This window comes from Scyliorhinus torazame, chromosome 15 (assembly GCF_047496885.1).
Source record: "Scyliorhinus torazame isolate Kashiwa2021f chromosome 15, sScyTor2.1, whole genome shotgun sequence".
In the NCBI taxonomy this organism is placed as follows: domain Eukaryota; kingdom Metazoa; phylum Chordata; class Chondrichthyes; order Carcharhiniformes; family Scyliorhinidae; genus Scyliorhinus; species Scyliorhinus torazame.
The window spans coordinates 203,001,691-203,025,500 of NC_092721.1; the positions used below are offsets into that span (position 1 = coordinate 203,001,691).

Here is a 23,810-nt window from a genome sequence, read left to right on the forward strand (position 1 = left end):
ACTTCCTCCAGCCCCTACAACCCTCTCTATCTCTGTAACCTCCCTCAGCCCCTACAACCCTCTCTATCTCTTAATCCCCTCCAGCTCCTGCAAACCCCCATCTCTGTAACCTCCTCCAGCCCCTACAACCCTCTCTATCTCTGTAACCTCCTCCAGCCCCCACAACCCTCTCTATCTCTGTAACCTCCCTCAGCCCCTACAACCCTCTCTATCTCTTAATCTCCTCCAGCTCCTGCAAACCCCATCTCTGTAACCTCCTCCAGCCCCTACAACCCTCTCTATCTCTGTAACCTCCCTCAGCCCCTGTAACCCTCCCTACCTCTTAATCTCCTCCAGCCCCTGCAACCCTCTCTATCAATCTCCTCAAGCCCCTGCAACCCCCCATCTCTGTAACCTCCTCCAGTCCCTATAGCCCTCTCTATCTCTGTAACCTCCCTCAGCCCCTATAACCCTCCCTACCTCTTAATCTCCTCCAGCCCCTGCAACCCCCCATCTCTGTAACCTCCTCCAGCCCCTACAACGCTCCCTATCTCTTAATCTCCTCCAGCCCCTACAACCCTCCCTCTCTCTGTAACCTCCTCCAGCCCCTACAACCCTCCCTACCTCTTAATCTCCTCCAGCCCCTGCAACCCCCCATCTCTGTAACCTCCTCCAGCCCCTACAACCTCCCCACTCTCTGTAACCTCCTCCAGCCCCTACAACCCTCCCTATCTCTATAACCTCCTCCAGCCCTACAACCCTCTGAGACCACTGTGTCCTCCAGATCGGGCCTCTTATGCATTCCCCAGTTCCTGATCCCACCCTTGGTGGCCATTCTCTCAGCTGCTTGAGCTCTACACTCTTGAATTCCCTCTCTGAACCTCTGCACCTCTCTACCTCTCCCCCCTCCTTTGAAACACTGTCTAAAATCTACATCTTTGATCAAATGAGCTTATCACTTGTCCTAATATCTCCCTCTTTGGCTCAGTGTTATTTCCTTGTCAGAAAATGTACCTGTGAAGCACTTGGGACAGCTTACATGCGTTAAAGGCACTATATAAATGCAAGACATCCTGAAGTGCCACTCAAGGACTTGAGCACTTGAGCTTTGCTGAAAATGGGGCATTTTTTGTCGAAGCTTTATGCCTTGTACTCACCAGAATATTTCGCAAGAATACAAATCTAAAGGAGACAACAAATGTATACTGTATGAGGAGGCAGTGCTGATTGGTTGGCAAGTGGATTCTGAATGCACCAGTTGATGGCGACTGACAGTTAACTGCCAAACATTTTTTGAAATTTAGATCAAGCTTGAGTCTGATTGGTCAAGGCATTGCCCTGAGGAAGGAACCAGCAAATGGCTGTCACTTGTTTTGTTTAACTGAAACAGGCGCAATGTGTGTACATGTTCTTTCTGTCTGCCAAAAAAACAGGGCCCTGTGCATACTACATGTAGGTACCAGCACATGCAGGTACGCCACACTGTGAGCCCAAGTGACAATCTTAAATTGGTTGTCAGCATAATTCTGAGCACACTGAGTATTATTTCGCAAATGGTGACCAATCGTGGAATCACATCTAATAGGACGTTGTATTTTTGGTTTTGCAAGCACGGGCTGGTTAGATGCAGTCTGTACTTTTCCCATTGCGAACAGTATAAGGAACATGCTGTTTGATACAATCCACCAGTCCCTGGTGCGTACTGGTGCATACCTGGCATCACACGTTGTTCCGACACAATGTACTTGTGGGATAGGCAGAACGTCATTTTGGCTTGATGACAGTGTCCTGTTAGTGGCGAGTGTCACTCGTGTTGCTCCTGCATAGTAGCAGCGAGAAGCAGCCAGCTTCGCCTGTTGCTCAAATTGTTGGGACACCTCACGCTTCCAGGGTAATCGGAGGTAAACTGGGCACTTCTCAGGGCAGAAAGCGATGGCCTTACAGTGCATGGAAATGTCAGAATCCCAACATGCGTACTGAGCGGAGACGGTAGGCTTGCGATAGGCCGGTGCAGAGCACCCTCTGGCAGATTTCTCAACTAGTGTATCAAGGTAATGAAGTTCATCCGACTGCTCGATTATGAAGATGAATTTGAGCGCAGGATGGAGCTCATTAAGGTGTGTGAGGGAATTAATACCTGCAGCTGCAGATTCAAATATAGTGAATGTATCGCTCACATATTGGGAATGTGGCTCGTTGCGGCACAGTGGTTAGCACTGCTATCTCATAGCGCCAGGGACCCGGGTTCAATTCCAACCTCGGGTGACCGTCTGTGCGGAGTCTGCACGTTCTCCCCGTGTGTGCGTGGGTTTCCTCCGGGTGCTCCAGTTTCCTCCCACAGTCCAAAGATGTGCGGGTTAGGTGGATTGGCCGCGCTAAACTGCCCCTTAGTGTGCAAAGATGTGCGGGTTAGCGGTGGGGGTAGTTATGGGAAGAGGGCGGAGGAGTGGGCCTGGCTAGGGTGCTCTTTCAGAGGGTCGGTGCAGACTGGGTGGGCCGAATGACCTCCTTCTGCACTGTAGGGATGCTTTGTACAAGGTGTGGCAATGTAGGTGTCATCACGCCGAAGACGCGTTTCTCATGGAAGCCTAGAGAACTGGTCCGAGAGGGGACGCCGTGGCAACATCATTTGGGCACACATGGGGCAGGGTTTTTCAGGTACGTTAGCCGTGGCGTAAATCCCGTTATGGCCGCTAAATCTTGCGAGAGGGCCACCACGGGATTTGCGGCGGCGTGATTACGGCTTGTGATCTTCCCCACCCCCTGCCGGTGAGGTGATTAGGTTCACGTCCTCCATCGGTTAATTAATTTAAATATAATTAAACGGCTTTACGCCGTAGTGTTCGGCACTAGGCATTGCCCCCTGGCTCCCCAACAGTGCCACCTGGAGGCCCCGCCAGATCACTGAGGTGGGCAGTGCCAGGGGCCACTGCCAGGGGAGGGCTAATCTTCCTCCATTGGTGGTGGGGCTTCCCCTTATGTGAGGTGGCAGGGGGAAAGGGGTGCACACCGACACATGTGTGGGGGGGGGGAGTGGGGCGAGGGGGAGTGGGGCGAGAGTGTCCCCGATACCTCCGTGGTGGGGGGGTTCGCTCTGAAGCTTGTGGGGGGAAGGGGCTCCACCATGGACGTTGGGGGGGGGGGGGGTGGGGGGCGGAGGGAGTTTATTTCTCTCACAGATTCGGGCGCCATTTAAAGATGAGCTGGATTATGAGCTGGTTTAGCTCAGGGGGCTAGACAGCTGGTTTGTGATGCAGAACAAGGCCAGCAGCACGGGTTCAATTCCTGTACCAGCTGAGAATTCTGAATTCTCCCTCAGTGTACCCGAACAGGCGCCGGAGTGTGGAGACTAGGGGATTTTCACAGTAATTTCATTGCAGCGTTAATGTAAGCCTACTTGTGACAATAAAGGTCATTTATTATTTATTATATTTAGATGGTGCCCCAGTGTCTGACAGCACGCACCACGATTTTCTTTTGACAGAAGACCTGAACACAAAAGCTGGCTGTGTTTTTGGGGAGAAACACATCGGTTTTCAGTCAGAGCCTGACACTTTGTCATTGTGGTGTAAAATTCCACCCATGGTGTTGTTAAAACTGAACTGCACGAGCTACTGAGCTCCTATACCCACTATGTTGGCTTCGTCCAACACATGATGATCCATGCCTCCCATCTATCATTACCTGCCCTTACTGCCTCCATGCCAATTCATCCAGTACCCAGATGCTTTTTTGATGCATTTCCTGGACAGTTCATTGACAGTTGGCATGGATCGCCATGTTTTTAAGCTGCAATGTAGATATCTACGGATTTCTTAACTGGAACATTTGTGAATATTGGGGAGGCAGAGGCACTGTGGTACTGTCACTGGACTAATAATCCAGGGACGCAGGGCAGCGCTCCGAGGACCCGGCGACCAATCCCACCACCGCGGATGGTGACATTTGAATCTGGAAATAAAAGTCCAACGATGACCACAAAACGATCGTTGTAAAAACCCATCTGGTTCACTAATGTCCTTTCGGGAAGGAAATCCACCGTCCTTACCCGGTCTGGCCTACATGTGACTCCAGACCGACAGCAATGTGGTTGACTCTTAAAGTGCCCTTTGAAAATGGCCGAGCGGGACACTCAGGTACACGGCAATTAGGGATGGGCAATAAATGCTGGCCTGGCCACATCCCTTGAATTAATGTGCGCCTGAGTTGGTCTTAAGGCCTCCCAACGCTGTAAGGCATTCGCGTTGTACGTGGAAATCAGACAGGTTATTCAGAATCCCGCAATATGTGTGCGCTAGATCAGTTCGGCGCACTTTCAACGATTCAGAACCTTCAGTGGACGGTGGAAGTTCCAACTCAGCAAAGGCCTCGTCCCATTTGATTCGGGATGAAGGCAGACCAAACGTAAAGCCATAGGCGCTGTCGGAGAGTGCATGATCAGAGAGTTGAGTGGCTTGTGTTGCCAAACCCTGTGCACTTCAGTATGTTTACTGTGCTAGTGTGTTCTTTATGGGGGCTGTTTAGCACAGGGCTAAATCGCTGGCTTCGAAAGCAGACCAAGGCAGGCCAGCAGCACGGTTCAATTCCCGTAACAGCCTCCCCGAACAGGCGCCGGAATGTGGCGACTAGGGGCTTTTCACAGTAACTTCATTTGAAGCCTACTTGTGACAATAAGCGATTTTCATTTCATTTTCACGGTATGGTATCTGTTGACGCAATAGAACGGTACAAACATATCACCTCAAAAAAATGAAAGATATTGTGCACTTCAGACCAAGAGCAGTGTAGCTCCCAATCTGTCCAATCTCATTTTGTATTAACGCTCGCTCAATCGCGGGACGGTGTGTCACCTTAGCATTACCTCAGGTTTAATACACTCGGAGAAACTCGCTAGATAGCTTACTCATTCTTAACTTACCTGTCAGTCGGACTGCGTAGTGGACATCCTGAATTTGCTCTCTGTTGTACCTTTGCCTTTAGTGCACAAATCGTCGCTTGGTCGGACAGAACTGGAGCATTGCTGAAAAAAGAGAGACATTTTTTGTCGAAGCTTTTCGCCCAGCACTCATCAGGACATTTCGCAAGAAAACAAATCCAAGGGAGGAAACAAATTCATACTGTATGAGAAGAGAGTGATGATTGGTTGGTAAGTGAACAATGATTGGTAGAGGCATTGCCATGGAGAATGCACCAGTTAAGGGTGACTGACAGTTAACTGCCAAGCATACAAGCTTACTCTTCTCATACAGTATAAATTTGGCGTCTCCCTTAGATTTGTATTCTTGCAAAATGTTCTGGTAAGTCCACAACAAAAAGCTTCAAGACAAAAATGTCTCTTTTTCAGCAATAATATATGGTAATATATAAAATAGTACATCACTGTTTCACCACAATATAGCGATATAGCTGATATTTTCAATATAGAATCATAGAATCCCTTCAGTGCAGAAGGAGGCCATTCAGCCCATCGGGTCTGCACCGACCCTACCCTATCTCTGTAATCCCATGACCTTACCTAACCTTTTGGACACTTAGGGGCAATTTTAATCATGACCAATTCACCTAACCTGCACATCTTTGGACTGTGGGGGGAAACCGGAGCACCCGGAGGAAACCCACACAGACACGTGGAGAAAGTGCAGACTCCGCACAGACACCCCGCCATCCAAACTTGCTGTCTGATTATTATTTTTGAACCAAGACACTCATGTTTTTTAAAAATTCTGTGCAAATAACCTCTCCCTCATGCATCCTTATCTTCGCCGGCCAGTCTACAGTATCTGTCAGACAAGAGTAGCACCAAGCTGAGAGCAACTCTCTGGGTTCTCCCATTCCTGAGCCATGTGTTTCTCGGTGGCCTGCCATTCGCTGGCGGCGGGATTCTGTCTTCCCGCCGCTTGGCAACGGGATTTCCCACTGAATCCACACCATTCCGCCGGGAATGCCACGGGCGGGGCTGCGCCGCCGGAGGAAAGAGAGAATCCCAATGGCCGTAAAATTTCTGGCCTTGACGTTACGCTGTTTTAATGCAAAGCCTGGGTGGGGAGGGGGGGGGATCTTTTTATCAAGAGCTTCCATCTCCTTCAGGCGGCTTCAGGCCACATCCACATCCAACAGTCTGCTCTGAAAACTCTGCGCATATTTTGAAGGCTGTGACAAACTACACCACAGCGCCAATGCATTCTAAAGCAATCAGCAACAGCCAAAACCAAACAGTGCACAGCGTTCCGAAAGTAAAAATCGATTTTCCCCATCGGATTCTTTTTAAACACTCCAGATCCACATCTTCACCAAAACCTATTCAGCTCTCCCTTGGGCCATTTAAATGACCAGCTGCCTCTACTGACTTTTGCACTCGAGCTGCGTGAATCTAAGAGTGTGCAGGTTAAATCAGATAATAGGATGCCTGAACTTGGTGGATTCTTTAAATACCCCATTAGAGAGGAGAGGTACCCCTTTGGATAGGGTACCAGGATACCTTTGCGGGAGGTAAGAAACCTTTTGTGAGCAGTAAGGCACTCTTTGGCAGTAATAGAATGGAACGTGATTGTGCACCTTTTATGCACAAACTCATTGGAACTGTCCAGCTGTCAAAAACTGTGAAACTGCCAAGCAGCTTTCAAACTATCAAGGATTTGTCGAGTAACTGTCCAGCTGTCAACAAACTGCCCAACTGTCAATGAACTGTCCAGAAAATGCGTCAAAAAAGCATCTGGGTACTGGTTGAATTGGCCTGGAGGCAGTAAGGGCAAGTAGTGATAGTTGGGAGGCAAAGATCATCATGAGTTGGACTAAGCCAACATAGTGGGTATAGGGGTCATGGAGTGTATGTAGAGAGGTACAGGATGGATCACAGGGAATATGTGGGGGGATAAGGGGAGGTAATGGGTGAGGGCTGGAGGGAATTGTTTTGTTTTATTATATTCTATTGATTTAAATGGAGTGCTGGGCACAGAGGCAGCCTTGCGCTTCAATCCACCTGGCCACCCGCACACGTGTCCGGGGTCGCCTGTCCTGACTCCTCTTTCACCCTGCCCCCAAACCCCAACCCCAAAATCCCAGCTGCAGCCCGACATTTTTCACAGTCGGATCGGCCGAGGTGGAAAACCTCCCAACTCAGTGAAACTGACCCGTGGAGGGAGGTGTGTACGTCTCCCTCTTCAACAGGGACCTGTGATGATGAATCTCTCTCTTCAAAACTCTTCTTCATTCTTCACTCATGGACTGTGTGCAGGGCCAGCAACTGGTACCCATTCCTGATTGTCCTTCGGACCGAGAAGCCTGTGAACCCATTCCAGAACCAGGGGACGCTGTCTCAGGATAAGGGTTCGGGCATTTAGGACTGAGATGGGGAGGATTATCTTCACTCAGCGGGAGCCAAATCTTTGGAATCCCCTACCCCAGAAGGCTGTGGAGGCTCCGTCAATGAGTATGATTGAGATAGACTTCTAAACATCAAGGGAAATGGGGATAGTGCAATGGGGCGGGATTCTCTCAGCCCACGCCGGGCCGGAGAATCGCCAGGCTGGGCGCGAATCGCTCGACGCCGCCCCGACGCCGGTCCGCGGATTCTCCGGTGAGCGGAGAATCGGCTCCACTGACGCCAGCGCGGTGCCGGTCGGGGGACGCGCGGCGATTGTCCGCCCGGGGTGGGCCGAGCGGCCTCACAAAAAATCCGAGTCGCCCCGGCGCCATCCACGTGTGGTCTTACCTCGGCGTGCATCCGGGGGCAGCCTGGTGTAGGGGGGGTCCGACCCGGGGGGGGCGGGGGGGGCCGGCCTTCGCTGTGGCCTGGCCCGCGATCGGGGCCTACCGATCAGTGGGCCGGCCTCTCAGGCTGGGGGCCTCTTTTGCTCCACGCCGGCCCCTGTAGCCCCGCGCCACGTCGCGTCGGGGCCGGCGCGGAGAAGTGAGCCGCTGCGTATTCGCGCATTGGTGCCGGTCCCACTGAGCATATGCAGACCCGCAACGCCCATCTGACACCGGGATCGGCAGCTTGAGGGGCGTGGGTCGCTCCAGTGCCGTGCTGGCCCCCCTGTAGGGGTCAGAATTACTGCCCGGCATTTATGACGGCATCAACACTCAGCCACAGGATCAGAGGGTCCCGCCCGTGGTGTTGAAGTAGAAGTATTTCAGGTCTCAGATAAGAGTCAACCACATTGCTGTGGGTCTGGAGCCACATGTAGGCCAGACCGGGTAAGGACGGCAGATTTCCTTCCCTGAGGGACATTAATGAACCCGATGGGTTTTTACAACAGCCGATAACAGCTCAATGGTCACCGTGACTGAGACCAGCTTTTCAATCCAGTCTCTATTTATTGACTGAATTTCAATTTCTCCGCTTGCCCCGGTGGGATTCGAATGTGTGCCTGTTCCGGGCCGCTGGATTAATTATCCAGCAACATCACCACCATTCTACCGCACTTTTGAAAGAGATTCTGGTGGTGAACCTTCCGAAGAAACTGTTGCAAACAGTACAGCATGTCAGGGACAGCGTTAAGTTCAATAGCGTGCTGTCATCACTGACATTTGTGAAACATCGGTTCAGACGTTTCAGATAAATATTTGTGAGAAGCTTTGGAGAGAAAGCTCCCAGCTGTGCTTATATGATGAGATCGCGTCACACTGCCAAACACTCAACATTCCGAGCAGTCGCTGTCACTCGGAAAGAGGGATCATGGTGGGGGAGGGAGGGGGGGGCGCGAGGGGGGGGGAGGGGGGGCGAGGGGGGGGGGGGAGGGGGGCACGTGGGGGGCGGGGGGGGGGTAGTTGGCAGAGTGGCTGGTGAGGGAGATGCGCTGTGTTTATGCCCCGGTTCCATTCACAGTGACTCACGCAGCAAGCTTGACGGACAGCCTCACACGAGTTCCTTACATCGAGAACCCTGGAGAGAAACAGGAGGGGCATCTGTGCAAGAGGAAAAAAAGTCACATGAGCGCAAGGATTCTTTTTGAGATTGCGTACGTGTGTCCGGTTCCCTGTGGGAGGGGATGAACGGTGTCCCAAAGCAAGTGCTTTGATTCAAGGTCACTTTTCAATGGACGGCAGCAGAGAAAATATAGAAATTTCAGAAATGAGAGATCTCGGCGGAATTTTGTATTTAAAATCCCTACAGTACAGAAGGAGGCCATTCGGCCAATCGAGTCTGCACTGACCCTCTGAAAGAGCAACCTCACACCATGGGGCAATTAATCACGGCCAATCCACCTAACCTGCGCGTCTTTGGACTGTGGGAGGAAACCGGAGCACCCGTTCAAGGGGCAGAATGGCCTCCTCCTGCTCCTAATTCCTGTGTTTTTCTGGACCCAAAGGTAGGGAAACAATTCATCACACGGTCGCTCCATAATTCAGAGGCAGTGCCTATCTTGGCTCGCAGTCCCCAGCCCCACACTCCATCTTTGTAGGAATGTCACTCAACCCTCCAGGAAGGCACCAAGATCCAGGCTTCTGCAGGGAGCAACAATCAGCAGAAACATTGCAAAGAAACTATCGTTTCATTTTCAACTTTTCCTTGCAGCCCCCCGAATTATCAACAGGGAATAAATGCAGCGGGAAAGGGGGGTGAATCGAAACCTCCAGAGGCCTCTTTAAATTCACCACAAGACAGAAGAAGGCTCTTCAACCCGTTGACTCTCTGTGGAGCAGTCTCCAGCGTTGTCCCCGGTACGCTGAAGGTTCATTTCCCACAGGGGCCCATCCGATTCCCTTCTGAAATCATTTTTCTCGGCTTCTACCTCCCCTCACCCCCCCCCCCCCCCCCACACCCCCCATCCCCCCTCCACCTCTCATAGGCAGCGAGTTCTAGGTCACAAGCGCTCCTTGTGTAAAAAACTTTTTCTCACCCTGCCTGATTGTTTGATTGATTGATATTTATTGTCACGTGTACCGAAGTACAGTATTTTTCTGCAGCCAAAGGAACATACACAGTACGTACACAGTAGACACAAGAATAATTGACAGAAAACATTGACAAATGGTACATCGACAAACAGTGATTGGTTCCAGTGCGGAACAAGGGGCCAAACAAAGCAAATACATGAGCAAGAGCAGCATAGGGCGTCGTGAATAGTGTTCTTACAGGGAACAGATCAGTCCGAGGGGGAGTCGTTGAGGAGTCCAGTAGCTGTGGGGAAGAAGCTGTTTCTATGTCTGGATGTGCGGGTCTTCAGACTTCTGTACCTTCTGCCTGATGGAAGGGTCTGGAAGAAGGCAATGCCTGGGTGGGAGGGGTCTCTGATAATGCTGTCTGACTTCCTGAGGCAGCGGGAGGTGTAGACAGAATCAATGTGGGGGTGGCAAGCTTGTGTGATGCGTTGGGCTGAGTTCACCACACTCTGCAGTTTCTTGCGATCCTGGACCGAGCAGTTACCATACCAGGCTGTGATGCAGCCGGATAGGATGCTCTGTATCGCACATCTGTAGAAGTTTGTGACAGTCGACGCAGACATGCCGAATTTCTTTAGCTTTCTTCAGCCTGCCAGCCAGCCTTCATTTCTTGCCCAAATCTGTGTCCCTTGTTCCCCGGACCATTGGCTGATGGGAACAGCTTTACTTTTGCCGACCTTATCCAAACCTGTTACCAACCCTGCAAACAAATCTTGTGATATAATCTTGCGGCCGATAAAGACCCTGTGAGACAGCTGAAGGCCAGGGATTTTCTCGAGGCTGCGCCCGATCCATCACATTTCTGGTGAGATTGTGGCAAAGCACAGGAAGTGCCGACGGGAACCCTCCTGAGTCGATGGTACGAGGACCCAAGAGGGACAGATTTAAGGTTTTGGGCACGAGGTGAAGGCTGGCAGGATGAGCTGAAATCTTTTTGCCCAGCGAGCGATAACAAAGTGGAACTTGCTGCCCTGAGATTCTATGTGGTATTATCCCCCCCCCCCCCCCAAACCCCGCCATAATCCATATTTGAGACTGAGCATCTGGAGTGGAGGTCCCTCTGTCGCCGAGGTTACAGTATTAGTCACTGAGAACAGGGCAGCAAATTCGCGGGGGGGGCCAAGGCGGATGATTTGAGTTGAGGTAGAGATCATAGAATGTACAACGCAGAAGGAGGCCATTCGGCCCATCGAGTCTGCACCGGCCCTTGGAACGAGCACCCTATCCAAGCCCACACCTCCACCCGATCCCCACAACCCAGTAACCCCACCCAACCCTAAGGGCAATTTTGGACACTGAGAGACAATTTATCATGGCCCAATCCACCTAACCTGCACATCTTTGGACTGTGGGAGGAAACCGGAGCACCCGGAGGAAACCCGCGCAGGCACGGGGAGAACGTGCAGACTCCGCACAGACAGTGACCCAAGCCGGGAATCGAACCCGGGACCCTGGAGGTGTGAAGCAACAGTGCTAACCACTGTGCTAACGTGCTGCCATGGTCCGATCAAATTTCAGAATATTTCCTCCTGTTACTTCAACCTCAATGGCATCTTGAAACCCTGATCGCCCCAACCTACTTGCGAACCCCTCCCCCCCCAATCACCGCCTTCCCTACCCCCCCCCCCCCCGACCCCCCACCCCCCACCCTGGGACCCCTTACACATCCCTGGATCACCGGCTCCGGCACTGAGTGGCAGACCTGTCCATACAGTACCTCTTCCGGCCACTGCGGCGCTGTTGCTGCTGGGGCTGGAGAGCTGCGGGCCAATCAGATTGGCCGATAGATCACCGAGGTGGCACTCCCTCTCGACTGAGGGGCAGAAGTCCCTCCTCCTGCCAACCAACACTCATTTGAGCGTACGTTGACTGACGGGCAGCAGCCGGAGGGCATGTGGGGGCCGACTCCCCACCATCATTGAGGCCACGACCTCTTCTACCACTTCCTCTCAGTCCCCGAGGGGGCAGGCCACCAGGTGCAGGGGGCTTATCAGACTTTAGTCCCACTAGTTTTGCTAAACATTTTGCCCGAGTGATCTTGATTGTTTAAAGTTCCACAGTCCCTTTGACCCCAGAGGTTTCTAACATCCCTGGATGCTTTTTGTTTCTTCCACTGCGAAGACAGATGCAAAACATTTATTCAAAGTCTCTGTCAGTTCCTCGATTCCTCGTTATTAATTCCCCAGTCTCAGTCTCTAATGGGTACTTTAGCTACTCTCTTCCTTTTTATATATTTATCGAAGTTTTACTGCCTGTTTTTATAATTCGTGCAAGGTTTCTCTCATACTCCAATTACCCGCTCATTCTTTCTTTATTTTAGTCTTCCTTTCACAGTTTCGAACTCATTCCCGAACACCTGGTCAATCTCTCAAGTGAACAGGACAACATGGGCATCTAAAAAGAGGGCCACAAGATTGAGCCCGTGGAAAGCACAGGAACCTGGCCAACCAGACCCCAGGAACCGTTCACGTTTAACAGGTTACAAGATAACACAAGAGAACATTGATGGAAATGAGCTGTTTCAGGACTTACATAGTGAATGACCTTCAGCTGAAGAGAGGAAGCGTCAAGATCATAGAGTTCACCTGGAAAACAGTCAACATTTATCATCAACAACCAGCCCGTTGTGAAGACCATCACAGCAGACGCAAAGCTCACTCCCACCCTGTCCCAACACCCCCCCCCCCACACTCCCCCAACTCACCCCCCACACTGTCCCAACTCACCCCCCACCCTGTCCCAACACCCACCTCCCACACTCCCCCAACTCACCCCCACACTGTCCCAACTCACCCCCCACCCTGTCCCAACACCCACCTCCCACACTCCCCCAACTCACCCCCACACTGTCCCAACTCACCCCCACCCTGTCCCAACACCCCCCCACACTCCCCCAACTCACACCAACCCCCCCCAAATCACACACACACACTGTCCCAACTCACCCCCCACCCTGTCCCAACTCACACCCACACACTGTCCCAACTCACCCCCACACCCTGTCCCAACTCACCCCCACACCCTGTCCCAACACACCCCCCACACTGTCCCAACACCCCCACCCCCACACTGTCCCAACTCACCCCCCACACTGTCCCAACTCACCCCCACACCCTGTCCCAATTCACCCCCTACCCTCTCCCAACAGCCCCCCCTTACACTCCCCCAACTCACCCCACACCCTGTCCCAACAGCCCCCCTCACACTCCCCCAACTCACACCCACACTGTCCCAACTCACACCCCACACGCTGTCCCATCTCACACCCACACACTGTCCCAGCTCACACCCACAGACTGTCCCAACTCACAACCACACACTGTCCCAACTCACACCCACACACTGTCCCAACCCACACCCAGTGTCCCAACTCATATCCACACACTGTCCCAATTCACACCCACACACTGTCCCAACCCACACCCACAGTGTCCCAACTCACATCCACACACTGTCTCAACTCACACCCACACACTGTCCCAACTCACACCCACACACTGCCCCAACTCACACCCACACACTGTCTCAACTCACCCCCACACACTGTCCCAACTCACACCCACACTGTCCCAACTCACACCCACACACAGTCCAAACTCACAGCCACACACTGTCCCAACTCACACCCCACCCTGTCCCAACTCACACCCCACCCTGTCCCAACTCACACCCGCACACTGTCCCAACTCACACCCACATACTGTCCCAACTCACACCCACACACTGTCCCAACCTACAGTGTCCCAATTCACACCCACACACTGTCCCAACTCACACCCCACCCTGTCCCAACTCACACCCACACACTGTCCCAACTCACACCCACACACTGTCCCAACTCACACCCACACACTGTCCCAGCGCACAACCACACACTGTCCCAACTCACACCCACACACTGTCCCAACTCACTGCCACACACTGTCTCAACTCACCCCCACACACTGTCCCAACTCACACCCACACTGTCCCAACTCACACCCCACACTGTCCCAACTCACACCCACACACTGTCCCAACTCACACCCACACACTGTCCCAACTCACACCCACACACTGTCCCAACTCACACACACACACTGTCCCAACTCACACCCCAACCTGTCCCAACTCACACCCACACACTGTCCCAGCGCACAACCACACACTGTCCCAACTCACACCCACACACTGTCCCAACTCACTGCCACACACTGTCTCAACTCACCCCCACACACAGTCCCAACTTACACCCACACTGTCCCAACTCACACCCACACACCGTCCCAACTCACACCCACACAGTCGCAACTCGCACCCACACACTGTCCCAACTCAGACCCACACTGTCCCAACTCACCCCACACACACTGTCCCAACTCACACCCACACTGTCCCAACTCAGACCCACACACTGTCCCAACTCACACACACACACTGTCCCAACTCACACCCACACACTGTCCCAACCCACACCCACACACTATCGCAACTCACACCCACACACTGTCGCAACTCAGACCCACACACTGTCCCAACTCACACCCACACACTGTCCCAACTCACACCCCAACCTGTCCCAACTCACACCCACACACTGTCCCAGCGCACAACCACACACTGTCCCAACTCACACCCACACACTGTCCCAACTCACTGCCACACACTGTCTCAACTCACCCCCACACACTGTCCCAACTCACACCCACACTGTCCCAACTCACACCCCACACTGTCCCAACTCACACCCACACACTGTCCCAACTCACACCCACACACTGTCCCAACTCACACCCCAACCTGTCCCAACTCACACCCACACACTGTCCCAGCGCACAACCACACACTGTCCCAACTCACACCCACACACTGTCCCAACTCACTGCCACACACTGTCTCAACTCACCCCCACACACAGTCCCAACTTACACCCACACTGTCCCAACTCACACCCACACACCGTCCCAACTCACACCCACGCAGTCGCAACTCGCACCCACACACTGTCCCAACTCAGACCCACACACTGTCCCAACTCACCCCACACACACTGTCCCAACTCACACCCACACTGTCCCAACTCAGACCCACACACTGTCCCAACTCACACACACACACTGTCCCAACTCACACCCACACACTGTCCCAACCCACACCCACACACTGTCGCAACTCACACCCACACACTGTCGCAACTCAGACCCACACACTGTCGCAGCTCACCCCGCACACACTGTCCCAACTCACACCCACACACTGTCCCAACTCACACCCACACTGTCCCAACTCACACCCACACACTGTCCCAACTCAGACCCACACACTGTCGCAACTCACACCCACACACTGTCCCAACTCACACCCACACACTGTCCCAACTCACACCCACACACTGCCCCAACTCACCCCACACACACTGCCCCAACTCACACCCGCACACTGTCCCAACTCACCCCCACACTGTCCCAACTGACACCCACACTGTCCCAACTCACACCCACACACTGTCCTAACTCACCCCCCACACACTGTCCCAACTCACTCCCACACACTGTCCCAACTCACACCCACACACGGTCCCAACTCACACCCACACACTGTCCCAACTCACCCACCACACTCCTACAACTCACACACACAATGTGCCAACGCACACCCACACACTGTCCCAACTCACGCCCACACACTGTCCCAACTCACACCCACACACTGTCCAAACACCCACCCACACACTGTCCCAACTCACACCCACACACTGTCCAAACACCCACCCACACACTGTCCCAACTCACACCCACACACTGTCCCAACTCACACCCACACACTGTCCCAACTCACACCCACACTGTCCCAACTCACACCCACACCCTGTCCCAACTCACACCCACACTTTCCCAACTCACACCCACACACTGCCCCAACTCCCACCCACACACTGTCCCAACTCACACCCACACTGTCCCAACTCACACCCACACCCTGTCCCAACTCACACCCACACACTGTCCCAACTCACACCCACACACTGTCCCAACTCACCCCACACACTTTCTCAACTGACACCCACACACTGTCCCAACTCACCCCACACACACTGTCCCAACTCCCACCCACACACTTTCCCAACTGACACCCACACACTGTCCCAACTCACACCCACACACTGTCCCAACTCACACCCACACACTGTCCCAACCCACACCCACGCACTGTCCCAACTCACACCCACAAACTGTTCCAACCCACACCCACACACTGTCCCAACTCACACCCACACACTGTCCCAACTCACACCCACACACTGTCCCAACTCACACCCACACAATCCACCAACTCACACCCACACACTGTCCAAACTCCCACCCACACACTGTCCCAACTCACACCCACACACTCCACCAACTCACACCCACACACTGTCCCAACTCACACCCACACACTGTCCCAACTCACACCCACACACTCCACCAACTCACACCCACACACTGTCCCAACTCACACCCACACACTGTCCCAACTCACACCCACACACTGTCCCAACTCACACCCACACACTGTCCCAACTCACCCCACACACTTTCCCAACTCACACCCACACACTGTCCCAACTCACACCCACACACTGTCCCAACTCCCACCCACACACTGTCCCAACTCACACCCACACACTGTCCCAACTCACACCCACACACTCCACAAACTCACACCCATACACTGTCCCAACTCACCCCCACACAGTCCCAACTCCCACCCACACGCTGTCCCAACTCACACCCACACACTGTCCCAACTCACCCCCACACTCCCCCAACTCACCACCACACTGTCCCAACTCACCCCCCCACCCTGTCACAACACCCCCCACCACACTCCCCCAACTCACACCAACACCCACCCCAACTCACCCCCACAGCCTGTCCCAACTCACCCCCACACTGTCCCAACACCCCCACCCCCCACATTGTCCCAACTCACCCCCCACACTGTCCCAACTCATCCCCACACCCTGTCCCAATTCACCCCCACCCTGTCCCAACAGCCCCCCTCACACTCCCCAACGCACACCCCCACACTCCCCCAACTCTACCCCACCCTGTCCCAACAGCCCCCCTCACACTCCCCCAACTCACACCCACACACTATCCCAACTCACACCCACACACTGTCCCAACTCACACCCCACACGCTGTCCCATCTCACACCCACACACTGTCCCAACTCACACCCACATTGTCCCAACTCACACCCACACACTGTCCCAGCTCACACACACACACTGTCCCAACTCACACCCACACACTGTCCCAACTCACACCCACACACAGTTCCAACCCACACCCACAGTGTCCCAACTCACACCCACACACTGTCCCAATTCACATCCACACACTGTCTCAACTCACCTCCCACACACTGTTCCAACTCACACCCACACACTGTCCCTACTCACACCCACACTGTCCCAACTCACACCCACACACTGTCCCAACTCACTGCCACACACTGTCTCAACTCACCCCCACACACTGTCCCAACTCACACCCACACTGTCCCAACTCACACCCACACACCGTCCCAACTCACACCCACACTGTCGCAACTCGCACCCACACACTGTCCCAACTCAGACACACACACTGTCCCAACTCACCCCACACACACTGTCCCAACTCACACCCACACTGTCCCAACTCAGACCCACACACTGTCGCAACTCAGACCCACACACTGTCCCAACTCACACCCACACTGTCCCAACTCAGACCCACACACTGTCCCAACTCACACACACACACTGTCCCAACTCACACCCACACACTGTCCCAACCCACACCCACACACTGTCGCAACTCACACCCACACACTGTCGCCACTCAGACCCACACACTGTCGCAGCTCACCCCGCACACACTGTCCCAACTCACACCCACACACTGTCCCAACTCACACCCACACACTGTCCCAACTCACACCCACACACTGTCCCAACTCAGACCCACACACTGTCGCAACTCACACCCACACACTGTCCCAACTCACACCCACACACTGTCCAAACTCACACACACACACTGCCCCAACTCACCCCACACACACTGCCCCAACTCACACCCACACACTGTCCCAACTCACCCCCACACTGTCCCAACTGACATCCACACTGTCCCAACTCCCACCCAAACACTGTCCCAACTCACACCCACACACTGTCCCAACTCACACCCACACACTGTCCTAATTCACCCCCCACACACTGTCACAACTCACTCCCACACTCTGTCCCAACTCACACCCACACACGGTCCCAACTCACACCCACACACTGTCCCAACTCACCCCCCACACTCCTACAACTCACACACACAATGTGCCAACGCACACCCACACACTGTCCCAACTCACACCCACACACTGTCCCAACTCACACCCACACACTGTCCCAACTCACACCCACACTGTCCCAACTCACACCCACACACTGTCCCAACTCACACCCACACACTGTCCCAACTCACACCCACACACTGTCCAAACTCCCACCCACACACTGTCCCAACTCACACCCACACACTGTCCCAACTCACACCCACACTGTCCCAACTCACACCCACACCCTGTCCCAACTCACACCCACACTTTCCCAACTCACACCCACACACTGTCCCAACTCCCACCCACACACTGTCCCAACTCACACCCACAAACTGTCCCAACTCACACCCACACACTGTCCCAACTCACACCCACACACTGTCCAAACTCCCACCCACACACTGTCCCAACTCACACCCACACACTGTCCCAACTCACACCCACACACTGTCCCAACTCACACCCACACTGTCCCAACTCACACGCACACCCTGTCCCAACTCACACCCACACTGTCCCAACTCACACCCACACACTGTCCAAACTCCCACCCACACACTGTCCCAACTCACACCCCCAACTGTCCCAACTCACACCCACACACTGTCCCAACTCACACCCACAAACTGTCCCAACTCACACCCACACACTGTCCCAACTCCCACCCACACACTGTCGCAACTCACACCCACACACTCCACCAACTCACCCCACACACACTGTCCCAACTCACGCCCACACACTGTCCCAACTCACACCCACACACTGTCCCAACTCTCACCCACATTTTCCGAACTCACACCCACACACTGTCCCAACTCACCCCCCCACCCTGTCCCAACCCCCCCCCCACACTCCCCCAACTCACCCCCACACTGTCCCAACTCACCCCCCACCCTGTCCCAACACCCCCCCACACTCCCCCAACTCACCCCCCACACACTGTCCCAACTCAACCCCACACCCTGTCCCAACTCACCCCCACAGCCTGTCCCAACTCACCCCCCACACTGTCCCAACACCCCCACCCCCCACATTGTCCCAACTCACCCCCCACACTGTCCCAACTCATCCGCACACCTTGTCCCAATTCACCCCCACCCTGTCCCAACAGCCCCCCCTCACACTCCCCAACGCACACCCCCACACTCCCCCAACTCACCCCCCACCCTGTCCCAACAGCCCCCCCTCACACTCCCTCAACTCACACCCACACACTGTCCCAACTCACACCCACACACTGTCCCAACTCACACCCCACACGCTGTCCCATCTCACACCCACACACTGTCCCAGCTCACACCCACACACTGTCCTAACTCACACCCACACACTGTCCCAACTCACACCCACACACTGTCCCAACCCACACCCACAGTGTCCCAACTCACACCCACACACTGTCCCAATTCACACCCACACACTGTCCCAACTCACATCCACACACTGTCCCAACTGACACCCACACACTGTCCCAACTCACACCCACACACTGTCCCAACTCACATCCACACACTGTCCCAACTGACACCCACACTGTCCCAACTCACACCCACACACTGTCTCAACTCACCCCCCACACACTGTTCCAACTCACACCCACACACTGTCCCTACTCACACCCACACTGTCCCAACTCACACCCACACACTATCCTAACTCACACCCCACCCTGTCCCAACACACACCCACACACTGTCCCAACTCACACCCACACACTGTCCCAACTCACACCCACAAACTGTCCCAACTCACACCCACACACTGTCTCAACTCACCCCCACACACTGTCCCAACTCACACCCACACTGTCCCAACTCACACCCACACACAGTCCCAACTCACAGCCACACACTGTCCCAACTCACACCCCACCCTGTCCCAACTCACACCCCACCCTGTCCCAACTCACACCCACACACTGTCCCAACTCACACCCACACACTTTCCCAACTGACACCCATACACTGTCCCAACTCCCACCCACACACTGTCCCAACTCACACCCACACACTGTCGCAACTCACACCCACACACTGTCCCAACTCACTCCCACACACTGTCCCAACTCACACCCACACACTGTCCCAACTCACACCCACACACTGTCCCAACTCCCACCCACACACTGTCCCAACCCACACCCACAGTGTCCCAACTCACATCCACACACTGTCTCAACTCACACCCACACACTGTCCCAACTCACACCCACACACTGCCCCAACTCACACCCACACACTGTCTCAACTCACCCCCACACACTGTCCCAACTCACACCCACACTGTCCCAACTCACATCCACACACAGTCCAAACTCACAGCCACACACTGTCCCAACTCACACCCCACCCTGTCCCAACTCACACCCCACCCTGTCCCAACTCACACCCACAAACTGTCCCAACTCACACCCACATACTGTCCCAACTCACACCCACACACTGTCCCAACCTACAGTGTCCCAACTCACACCCACACACTGTCCCAACTCACACCCCACCCTGTCCCAACTCACACCCACACACTGTCCCAACTCACACCCACACACTGTCCCAACTCACACCCACACACTGTCCCAACTCACACCCACACACTGTCCCAGCGCACAACCACACACTGTCCCAACTCACACCCACACACTGTCCCAACTCACTGCCACACACTGTCTCAACTCACCCCCACACACTGTCCCAACTCACACCCACACTGTCCCAACTCACACCCCACACTGTCCCAACTCACACCCACACACTGTCCCAACTCACACCCACACACTGTCCCAACTCACACCCACACACTGTCCCAACTCACACCCCAACCTGTCCCAACTCACACCCACACACTGTCCCAGCGCACAACCACACACTGTCCCAACTCACACCCACACACTGTCCCAACTCACTGCCACACACTGTCTCAACTCACCCCCACACACAGTCCCAACTTACACCCACACTGTCCCAACTCACACCCACACACCGTCCCAACTCACACCCACACTGTCGCAACTCGCACCCACACACTGTCCCAACTCAGACCCACACACTGTCCCAACTCACCCCACACACACTGTCCCAACTCACACCCACACTGTCCCAACTCAGACCCACACACTGTCCCAACTCACACACACACACTGTCCCAACTCACACCCACACACTGTCCCAACCCACACCCACACACTGTCGCAACTCACACCCACACACTGTCGCAACTCAGACCCACACACTGTCGCAGCTCACCCTGCACACACTGTCCCAACTCACACCCACACACTGTCCCAACTCACACCCACACACTGTCCCAACTCACACCCACACACTGTCCCAACTCAGACCCACACACTGTCGCAACTCACACCCACACACTGTCCCAACTCACACCCACACACTGTCCCAACTCACACCCACACACTGCCCCAACTCACCCCACACACACTGCCCCAACTCACACCCGCACACTGTCCCAACTCACCCCCACACTGTCCCAACTGACACCCACACTGTCCCAACTCCCACCCAAACACTGTCCCAACTCACACCCACACAATGTCCCAACTCACACCCACACACTGTCCCAACCCACACCCACACACTGTCTCAACTCACCCCCACACTGTCCCAACTCACACCCACACAATGTCCCAACTCACACCCACACACTGTCCCAACCCACACCCACACACTGTCCCAACTCACCCCCACACTGTCCCAACTGACACCCACACTGTCCCAACTCCCACCCAAACACTGTCCCAACTCACCCCCCACACACTGTCCCAACTCACTCCCACACACTGTCCCAACTCACACCCACACACGGTCCCAACTCACACCCACACACTGTCCCAACTCACCCCCCACACTCCTACAACTCACACACACAATGTGCCAACGCACACCCACACACTGTCCCAACTCACACCCACACACTGTCCCAACTCACACCCACACACTGTCCAAACACCCACCCACACACTGTCCCAACTCACACCCACACACTGTCCCAACTCACACCCACACACTGTCCCAACTCACACCCACACTGTCCCAACTCACACCCACACCCTGTCCCAACTCACACCCACACTTTCCCAACTCACACCCACACACTGCCCCAACGCCCCCCACACACTGTCCCAACTCACACCCACACTGTCCCAACTCACACCCACACCCTGTCCCAACTCACACCCACACACTGTCCCAACTCACACCCACACCCTGTCCCAACTCACCCCACACACTTTCTCAACTGACACCCACACACTGTCCCAACTCACCCCACACACACTGTCCCAACTCCCACCCACACACTTTCCCAACTGACACCCACACACTGTCCCAACTCACACCCACACACTGTCCCAACTCACACCCACAAACTGTTCCAACCCACACCCACACACTGTCCCAACTCACACCCACACACTGTCCCAACTCACACCCACACACTGTCCCAACTCACACCCACACAATCCACCAACTCACACCCACACACTGTCCAAACTCCCACCCACACACTGTCCCAACTCACACCCACACACTCCACCAACTCACACCCACACACTGTCCCAACTCACACCCACACACTGTCCCAACTCACACCCACACACTCCACCAACTCACACCCACACACTGTCCCAACTCACACCCACACACTGTCCCAACTCACACCCACACACTGTCCCAACTGACACCCACACACTGTCCCAACTCACCCCACACACTTTCCCAACTCACACCCACACACTGTCCCAACTCACACCCACACACTGTCCCAACTCCCACCCACACACTGTCCCAACTCACACCCACACACTGTCCCAACTCACACCCACACACTCCACCAACTCACACCCACACACTGTCCCAACTCACACCCACACACTGTCCCAACTCACACCCACACACTGTCCCAACTGACACCCACACACTGTCCCAACTCACCCCACACACTTTCCCAACTCACACCCACACACTGTCCCAACTCACACCCACACACTGTCCCAACTCCCACCCACACACTGTCCCAACTCACACCCACACACTGTCCCAACTCACACCCACACACTCCACCAACTCACACCCACACACTGTCCCAACTCACACCCACACACTGTCCCAACTCCCACCCACACGCTGTCCCAACTCACACCCACACACTGTCCCAACTCACCCCCACACTCCCCCAACTCACTACCACACTGTCCCAACTCACCCCCCCACCCTGTCCCAACACCCCCCACCACACTCCCCCAACTCACACCAACACCCACCCCAACTCACACCCACACACTGTCCCAACTCACCCCCACACCCTGTCCCAACTCACCCCCACAGCCTGTCCCAACTCACCCCCCACACTGTCCCAACACCCCCACCCCCCACATTGTCCCAACTCACCCCCCACACTGTCCCAACTCATCCCCACACCCTGTCCCAATTCACCCCCACCCTGTCCCAACAGCCCCCCTCACACTCCCCAACGCACACCCCCATACTCCCCCAACTCTACCCCCACCCTGTCCCAACAGCCCCCCCTCACACTCCCCCAACTCACACCCACACACTGTCCCAACTCACACCCAC

The 23,810-nt window shown here is 54.7% G+C and overlaps 1 protein-coding gene across 14 annotated transcripts in view; it reads right to left on the reverse strand.

Moving 5' to 3' along the window:
• The window catches only part of pde2a (phosphodiesterase 2A), a 698,440-nt gene that overhangs the window by 268,400 nt on the left and 406,230 nt on the right, over nucleotides 1-23,810 (reverse strand). For all 14 annotated transcript variants that reach the window (XM_072477464.1, XM_072477463.1, XM_072477456.1 and 11 more), the window contains one exon: nucleotides 12,397-12,449. In XM_072477464.1, the coding sequence (XP_072333565.1) occupies nucleotides 12,397-12,449 (53 nt within the window). The remainder of the gene's footprint in view (nucleotides 1-12,396; nucleotides 12,450-23,810) is intronic.